The sequence below is a fragment of the Canis lupus genome, chromosome 27 (assembly GCF_003254725.2).
Source record: "Canis lupus dingo isolate Sandy chromosome 27, ASM325472v2, whole genome shotgun sequence".
Taxonomy (NCBI): domain Eukaryota; kingdom Metazoa; phylum Chordata; class Mammalia; order Carnivora; family Canidae; genus Canis; species Canis lupus.
In genome coordinates this window covers 42,109,310-42,118,881 of record NC_064269.1, presented here as the reverse complement: position 1 = coordinate 42,118,881, position 9,572 = coordinate 42,109,310, and the positions used below count along the sequence as shown (strand labels likewise).

General features: G+C 43.9%; 1 protein-coding gene across 5 annotated transcripts in view; it reads left to right on the top strand.

Moving 5' to 3' along the window:
* Window positions 1-1,558: 1,558 nt before the first annotated feature.
* TULP3 (TUB like protein 3) overlaps window positions 1,559-9,572 on the top strand; it is a 65,953-nt gene continuing 57,939 nt past the window's right edge. For 4 of the 5 annotated variants that reach the window (XR_007406315.1, XM_025461817.3, XM_049102341.1 and 1 more), the window contains exon 1: window positions 1,559-1,709. Coding sequence is in view for 3 of the 5 variants with exons in the window: in XM_025461817.3 (XP_025317602.1) it covers window positions 1,669-1,709 (41 nt within the window). In the remaining 2 variants the exon portion in view is untranslated. The remainder of the gene's footprint in view (window positions 1,710-9,572) is intronic. The other variant, XM_025461818.3, reaches the window with a different exon arrangement.

Here is a 9,572-nt window from a genome sequence, read left to right as displayed (position 1 = left end):
TTTTTTTATTTTTATTTTTATTTTTTTTTGCAGAAAGGTTTTAGAGAGCCCTGCTTCTGATTACTGATCATGCAGCAATACTGCCTTCTCCACAAAAGGTCTTTCTTCATTGTTGTTGTTGTTGTTTTTTTTAAACCACTGCTCATTAATCCTCTAATCACACATTCAAACTAATTCATTGCACATTTTTGAGTACCAGCTCTGTGTCAAGTTCAGCCGCAGCTTCCTTTATGACGTGATGGATGGGGAAAAATAAAAGCGGACTCTGACTCCAGTTGAGCCGCCACCTCTGCAACCTTGCCCGTCTGCTAAAAGGTCAAGCTCCGTTTTAGTGAAGATAGTGGGATCAGGGGTGATAAGGAGACATAGGTCACTTGGGTCTGCTCTGTTATGGTTTATTTCCATTCAGAGAAATCTGTAAATATCAAATTGGGTAGGCTGGGAAAATGATTTCTTATAGTGACAGTTTAAAATGTGATTAAATATGGAAACTTTTCAGAGAAGACTACTTACTAATGCAGGACTGCCCAGTCAAAAATTGCCTCCTGTGCCCTTTCACCTATACAGGCAGCATCTCTCTCACCTGCCTCCATTCAGTTTGAAGAACCTACTCTGTGTTTGGCGTAGCCAGAGCTAAACAAGCAGGGATTATTCTGTTTATTTTACAGATGGGAATCTGAAGCCCAGATAATGAACCATGTTTAGGGTCACACAGTGAGTGGAGGCTGACACATGGAGGCGATGCTCTGCTTTCCCAGCTTGTGCCAAGTTCTGTGCCTCTTAAGCAAACACCCAATGTGGAAACAGCTGGCCTTGGAATGCTATAAACACAACATGCGATAACTTTTGCCAGGATGTTTTGTAGGGGTTATAATGATATGTGTAAATTGGTGGTGAGAAAGGAAATGGCGACAAGATTTACTGGAAACGAGAGTACATATTTAGATCCCATGGGATATGGATGTTTGAAGATGGTGCGCAGGCCGCAGAGGTAAATGGGGAAAGTCCTTAGAGTCTGCAGTTGGTCTCGCAACGCGCTAAGAGCGTGGGCTGGAGCGGCGGAGGCTGAGGGAGTTTCGTGCAGTGGCACAGCGAGACCAGATAACTATGAAAGATGCACTTAACGGGGGATGGCTGCTGGAGGGGGTACAGGCGGTTCCCGGAAGGCTCCGGTGTCGGGAGGGGCCGCACCGGGAGGCAGCCGGCAGGGGTCCGTGCGTCCTAACCTTACAGACCTCTTGCAGCGCTCTGGGTGGTCTCGGGGCCGCTCGGGGGCCGCTCGGAGGCCGCTCGGTGGGTGGCCGCTGGGGGGGACGGGCCGCTCCTCCGACGGACCGACTTCCCGGCCGCTGGGAGCCCACGCAGCCGGCGCGAACACATCCCTCCGCCCTCCGTCCCATCCCCGAGACGCTCTCCAGCGACCCAGCCCTACCGAGCGCGTCACCCGCCTTCGCGCGCAGGCGCCCCCGCCCCCTGGAAACGCTCCAGCATCGCCGGGCGGCAGCAGTAGCCAATGAGAGGCGGGTGGCGAGCGCGACGACCAATAGGCGGAGGCAACAGTGCGGGGTGCGGTTGCCAGGGGGCGGGGCCACGCCGCCAGTCCGGCTCGCCCCCCGAGCGGCGGCCTCGGGGCTTCTGGCCTCGGTAGCCACTTCCTGAGCCGCGGGGATGGAGGCGTCGCGCTGCCGGCTCGGACCCCGCGGGGACAGGTCCGAGAGGGGTGGTGGCGGGTGTCGTCTCGGGCGGGGCGGAGGGACGGAGAGAGACCGCGGCGGTCCGCCCTGGGAGCTCTGAGGAGCTGGCGCGGGTTCGGGGAGGGACGGATTCGGGTTCGGCGGCGGGCGGCGAGTTCGGTCCCCCAGCCCGCGGTGGAGGACGCCCTGCCGCCCGCGCGGTAGGAGATGGGAGGAGGCGGCGCCTCTGCGGGCGGACCTGGGGGTCAGGTCCTTGCTTGGGAGAGTCTCGGAGTCTCGGTTCGGAGCTTGCGGTGCGGTCTGCGGGCCTGGCTTACTCGGGACGCGTCAGCGCTGCTCCTCACGGTGCCGCCGGCGGGGAGGCCCTTGCGATGCGGTGCGGCCCACGGTGCGGCCCCCGGGCCGTGGGCGACGCTTCCCCGTCGGCTCCGATGCCACTGCTGTTGGCGGGCGACGCTGACTTCTGGAGCAGAGTCGAGGGCTCACAGTGCAGCCCTGTTCTCCGCTTGTCTGCTCTGTAGGAATCCTCTCTCCGAGTAGGATGGTTCGTCTTGTTTGCTCGGTGCCCTACGCCTTGCGCGTGCTCCTCTGCCTCTGCGCTGCGCCTCTTTCCTGCCTCCGCCAGAGGGAGAGCCTGGGAAATAAAACCATCTGAAATCTCGGTCTGGCCATTTCTTGTTAGCTAGGCTACTTAAAAGTTCAGGGGGAGCGGCCCGACACCATTGGCTTCAGACTCTGGCACTGAGGCTTGAACTCGCCCTCGCCGGCAGGATTCCCCGCTTGTCCCACTGCCGCGGCAAATGTGGGCGTAGCTCGTTGGGGCGCCCGGGTGGCTCAGGGCGTGATCGGGCTCCCCACGGGGGGCCTGCTTCTCCCTCGGCCTGTGTCTCTGCCTCTCTCTGTGTCTCATGAATAAATACATAAAACCTTAAAAAAAAAAAAAGATGTAGCTTGTAAGGATTTAGTCTGATATTTAGATGAGCAGATATTTAAACAATTCTAAACCACTTAAAAACATTCCAAGGAGGCGTAAGGGATAGAGACACCCATTTTCCCCTTTGGTCAGATTTTATTTATGTGATAGCTGCAATCCGAAAGATTTGTTCACTGCACTTTCTTTTTTCTGGTTGAGAGGAAAATAACCCACATTTACCGGTAGGAATATGGAAGTGCTAGGAGGAGGTAAAGTGAAAATTCAGCATCTTTGTGGAATTCAGATGGTATATGTTCAGTGTGGGCATTTGATAAATTAATTGAATTTATGGCAATAAATTTCTTGGGTACCAGATGTTTGATATAGAACTCATGATTTTGGGGAGCGGGGAGAGGCATTGACTTGACTTTAAAACTGAGCTGACCAAAAGGGAATAGTTTAGTTTATTGCACCTGAAATTTAAAGGGATAATTTTAAAGTTTTCCCTTTCTTCCCAAAGAAAAGAGCTCTTTGATTTAAAAATTGACAAAGGAGAGTGTGAGTCACCAAATGTTTCTCCTGCCCCAGGTAATATTAAGTGCAGTTTCTATCACTGTTTAACCCAGTTCTTGCTGAGAAGGGGTGGAGTGTCTCTTCTACTTTGTCCTCAGGTTGTGTGCTTAATGTTTTCGATGAAATACATCAATAGAGTTTTTGGTATTAATACCTTTTAATGTGAAGTATAACATCTGACTTTTAAGTTTCTTGTGATTTTTTTCATTTGAATTCTACTGTGTTTCCTTTGACTGTTTTACCACAAGACAGATTTCTTTTCAATGAAGTGGAAAAATTACTAACAAACTTGAAATATTTTTCCTGTCTGCAATATTTACTGAAAATTGGAGGTGGAATTTATGTTTTTAAAGGTTTATTTATTTACTTATTCATGAGAGACAGAGACAGGCAGAGACATAGGCAGAGGGAGAAGCAGGTTCCCCACAAGGAGCCCGAGGTGGGACTCAATCCTGGACCCCGGGATCATCCTCTGAGCTGAAGGCAGACACTCAACCGCTGAGCCACCCGGGTGTCCCTGGGGATGGAGTTTAAAAAACAATACTCTCAGGACCTTTGTCAAAGCTAGGCATTTTATATTATAGATTTCCTAGAGCTGACTGTGCTTGGCTAGTGCTAGAACTTGAACTTTGTCTAGCCTTTTTTCCTGATAGAGAATTGAAATTATAATGAGACATTTCTCTGTATGATGTGACCTTGTGACCCAGTTGACTAAGCCCTGGTCTGTGGTTTATCCATATACCATGCTTTCTCTTTAGAAATATGAACAGTTATAGTAACTGGAGGTTATGTACTGACTAGGCTTGTTATCCTCTCTCATGTTCTCTGTCTTTTTTTAAAAGATTTTATTTATTTATTCATGTGAGAGAGAGAGAGAGAGAGGCAGAGACACAGGCAGAGGGAGAAGCAGGCTCCCTGTGGGGAGCCCAGTTTATTTTTTTTATTTTTTATTTTTGGGAGCCCAGTTTAGAACTCTATCCCAGGACCCCTGGATCACGACCTAAGCCAAAGGTAGACTCAACCACTGAGCCACCCAGGTCCCCTCTTCTCTCTTTTTTTTTGAAGATTTATTTATTTGAGGGAGAGAGAAAGTGTGCAAGAGTGAGCAGGGGGAGGGGCAGAGGGTGAGAATCCTGAAGCAGATTCCCTGCTGAGTACAGAGTCCAATGCTGAGTTCTATCCCATGACCTTCCCTGAGAACACGACCTAAGCCGAAACCAAGAGTCATCCACTTAATCTACTGCACTGCCCTCTCTCCTTTTTGAATGTTTCATCAGACAACTAATTGTTGGCAAATAGAGACTTAGACCGGTGCTTAAATAGACTCAGAGTAACTAACCCATGACTGCAGTATGTTTGGCAAATACCAAAAACTGATAACATCAAACATCCACTTATTTCTCCAAATGTGAAAGCTACATACAGACCTAGAAAGAGTAATCCCATGCAGTACATTTTCTTTTTTCTGGGATCCTTCTGTTCTAAGCAGACAGACTCAGACATTTTTTGGAATAGTTTTTACATCTGACTTCGCTTATTCTTTCCTGTGGAGACTCTGCCATTTCCCCTGCATTTGGGTCCATGAAAAGAAAATGCTAACGTTTGTTCTTACCAAGGGGAAAAGTGTGCTTGAATTACTTAGAGGCAGAGTTGAAGTTGCCTTGCTTCTCCGCATTTGACGACTTTAGGACTAGAAGGGGCCTTGCTAATTCCCTTCCTTCTCCTGTTTGAGAAGAGTGGAATTATTATGGCTTCTTTCAAACTAGAATTTTCTATAGTCTGCTTTTGCCTTATTTCCTCCAAATCAATTCACTAGAAATAAGCTCTTTTGTCTACTAAATCTATTCAGCCTCATCAGACATCCTTACTGTCAGTAATAATGCAGGCTGCAAAATTTTCCTGGCCTGCTTAAGGCTTAAACCCACTTATGCTTGAGCGAAGACGCCCTATCCACATGCTGATTGATGTGCTGTCTTTATTTACTCACTTTAATACCTGCCATGAGGGTTCAATGATGAGGATTGCTATCCCTGACTCTCTGCTTTAGAACTTCTGTGAAAACATGAATGATGAGTACTGTGTCATGTGAGTCCCCAGAACCCCTGAGAGTTACAGTAATACTTTTATTGTTCATAAGATGGCATTTGCTGTTTTACCACATGGCATTGTGAGAGACACTGGAAACTTACACCGGGTTCCTGAGTTCTGGTCCCAGCTTTTTCATTCTCTGGCAGTGTGATCTTGAGCAGCTCATCTACTTCTTTGGCTTCAATTTTCTCCTTTGAAAAATGAGGGCTTCTTTCGATTCCCTCAGTGATTGTAACGAATTAATAAAATGATAAATATACTTATTTTTAACAGCACATGGCTCAAATTTCAAAAGATACAAAGTGGTATTGAGTGAAAAGTATGTCTCTCCATGTCACCTAGTTCATTCATTGATGAGCATCTTCAGGGCCTTCTTTTTTTTTTTTTTTTTTTTTTTTTTTAATCTTCAGGGCCTTCTAAAGATATTCTGTTAAATAATTTTTTTTAAAGATTTTATTTATTTATTCATGAGAAACACACAGAGAGGCAGAGACATAGGCAGAGGGAGAAGCAGGCTCCACGCAGGGAGCCTGATGTGGGACTCGATCCCGAAATTACGGGATCATGCCCTGAGCCAAAGGCAAATGCTCAACCACTGAGCCACTGAGGCGTCCCTGTTAAATAAATAATCCTTAAATATTCCTTTCCTATTCTTAAAATTAGGTGGTTTTGAGTTTTAGTACAAAATATAATACTGTACACTCTGATGTCTACTTTCATCACTGACAAGATATATTTTTAGAATATGAATTATAGTTCCTGTAAGTTTTTTTCCTGTGGTAATTAAAGTATAGAAAGTAGCACTGTGAGAAGAAAACAAGGATTATTTTTCAGACAGGCTTCTAGAAGGATAGATCTTGCTATTCAGCTTTTCAGGAAGAAACTTTGGTACATCTATAGTTTGCCTTTGATTTTATGTTTTAGAATGCAACCAATTTAATAGAAGATTGATTTGTTTCCCTATTGAAGCAGTGTAATTTTGTTAGGGCAATGCCATATGAGCTAGAGACAAAACAGGAGTTTCTTTGCTGAGTAAAGTTCTTGGGCTGTGTTGTTTTAAAAGGGAAGATGTGAAGATAAAATGATCAGTAATAAGGCTTACATTTGGGTGTCCTTTGCAGCCTTCATAGTGTTTCACTCATTTGATCTATTGAGCTTCATAGCTCAAAAGAAAACAGGGGCTGGTGTTGTTATCTTCATTTTATAGATGGTGAAGCTAAGAATGAGAAAGGATGTGATACACCTAAGATCACATGATGAGTAAATGATACCATCAAAAGTAAAAGTTTAGAAGTAAAATCCAGGCTTTTGGGATCTAGTCTCCTCTCCCTTCTTTCCCCCCCACCATGTATTATCGAAATATCTGTTCTGAGTATTCTGGATGCTATTTTTACAAATAAATGATAACAATGGGTACTGATTATATTCTAATTATTTTTAGTATGAGCAGTTGAAGAAATCAGACATTTAATTTCATCCGATGGAAAGGGAGTGGAAATATTTCTTTGGTATTATTAGGCAAACATCTTTACCCAAGAAATAGAAGGGAAATAAGAAATATTCCTGATGAGAGAAATGTAACCCTGAGGAAAGGAGAATCAGGCGAAAGGTAGAATGATCTTAGATTCTGAGTAACATCCCTTTTTAAAACTAGAAAGAAGAAATGAATTTACTTCAAATTATACATTTAAAATGTCCTTTCTGTTTGGTTCACTCAAAAGAATGTTTTTGCCTTTGTTCTGTGGAACATGCAAGATGAAGAAGAGTTCACTCTAAAGTAATTTTCCGGGATCCCTGGGTGGCGCAGCGGTTTAGCGCCTGCCTTTGGCCCAGGGCGCGATCCTGGAGACCCGGGATCGAATCCCACATCGGGCTCCTGGTGCATGGAGCCTGCTTCTCCCTCTGCCTGTGTCTCTGCCTCTCTCTCTCTCTCTCTGTATGACTATCATAAATAAATAAAAATAAAAATAAATAAATAAAGTAATTTTCCTTGCTGCATTATTTGGGGCCAAATGAATGATTAAGTCAGTTACCGACTTTTCCTTCTCATTGCCTCTCTCCCACAAACAATTCTCCCTTCTTTCTGAAGGAAAGAAATAGGTCCACGAAATAGGCCTCTTAGGAAATGGATTTTCATTCTCTAGCTTCAATTAAGTTAGTTCCAGATTGTGGCAGTCATTCAAGTAAAAGACAGCCGAGCCTAGAATACTAACATTTGTCCTCAGATGAGGAAGGATAGGTTTCAAAGGAGTCTTTTCTGGCAGTTCTAATTCGATCTTCCTGTGCCTTTTCCCAGAAACCATGTTTTGTTCCAGCCAGAGGCGTTCTTGGTGTCTCAGTATATGCGAAAACACTGCCTTCCAAAATTGACATTTAGGATTGGGACAAGGTGAATTGATTTGTTTATTGACTTAGAGATGTTTACTTTAAGAATAGCCACTGCACCCCCCTCACATGACACCGGAATCAGTTTAGACAATGAAATCTGATGACTCCTTTTCACCAAATACAAACTAATCAACTCCTCCCATGGATTTCTTCAGAATCCACTCACGGGCTTGGAAATTCTCCCTAAAAACACTAAATGAACTGGCATTTTGACTGAAAAATTCTTGGCAGACTTATGGAAATACCATAGTAGTGAAAGCCAGACTGCTGGCCATTGATTGGAGGGTATGTGGTCAGTCAGTGGTGCAGGTTAACATGCCAAGTTGTTCCACTTTTTGGCTATTTTGAATAATGCTGCTATGAACATTAGTGTCCAAGTGTTTGTGTGCTCATATATTTTAATTTCTTTTGCATATGTGCCTAAGTGGAGTTGTTGGGTCATATGGTAACTCTGTGTTTCACAACTTGATGAACTAGTGGATTTGGTTTCCAAAATAGCTGCAACATTTTACATTCCTCCTAGTGATGTGTTAAGGTTCCAGTTTCTCTACATTCTCACCATGACTTATTATGGTCTTTCCTTTTGGTTATAGCCATCCTAGTGGATGTGAAATAGCATCTCATTGTGCCTTTGATTTGCATTTCCTTAATGGTGAATAATTGAGCTTTTTTTTAATGTGTTTATTGATTATTCCTATATTTTTAGAGAAATATCTTCGTTTGCCCATTTTTAAGTTGGGTTTTCTTTTTATTACTTAGTTGTAAGAGTTCTTTATAGGTATTCTAGATATAATTCCCTATCAGATAAATGATTTATAAATATTACCTCAGTGGATTGCCTTTTCATTTCTTGACGGTGTCATTTGAAGTGCAAATGTATTTTATTTTGATATAGTCCAATTTGTTAATTTTTCTTTCTATCCCTTTTGTTTTTGGTGTTGTACCTAAGCAGTCATTGCCTAGCCCAAGTTTATAAAGATTTAGTTGGATGTGTTCTTCTAAGGTTTTTAAAGCTTTAGCTCTTATATTTAGGCCTTTGATTCATTTTGTGTATGCTGTGAGGTAGGGATCCAAATGCATCTGTTTGTATCTAGTTACCCTAGAACCATTTGTTGAAAAAAATTTGAACCAATTTTTTTTTTTAAGATTTTATTTATTTATTCGTGAGAGACACACAGAGAGAGGCAGAGACACAAGCAGAGGGAGAAGCAAGCTCTCTGCAGGGAGCCTGACACGGGACTTGATCCCAAGACTCCAGGATCACGCCCTGGGCCAAAGGCAGGTGCTAAACCAATGAGCCACCTAGGGATGCCTGATGCGGAGTTTAATTTTAGTGGAGGCGAGATGCCTGGGTGGCTCTGCAGTTTGGCACCTGCCTTCCGCTCGGGGTGTGATGATCCTGGGGTCTCGGGATCGAGTCCTGCATCGGGCTCTGCTTCTCCCTCTGCCTGTGTCTCTGCCTCTCTCTCTCTCTCTCTCTCTCTCTCTCTGTGTGTGTGTCTATCATGAATAAGAGGAGTGAATAAATAAAATATTAAATAATAATAATAATTTTAGTGGAGGCTGCAAAATTTCCCTCCAAAAAGGTTATAAACTTTTCCTTCAACAGATTATGAATGCTCATTTGAAAGGGGAGTGGTTAACCATTTATTCTTGTTGCTCAGTCCCTTTTTTATGTACAGAATGAGTACATAGTAGGCACTTAGTAAATATTTACAGGTGGTAAAGACTAGGGTGAAATTGAGGGGCTACCTGCAATTTGGATTAGAGTCACCTTAAACCTTAAACTGGTCAGTGAGACAAAGAATAGAAAGCCAACTAATGCAAAACTGATCAACTAAAAGAAAATTTACATATGAAAGTAGGAACAAAGGTAGCCAAGATTATGTAGCTAATATTCTTATATTCTTTATAGA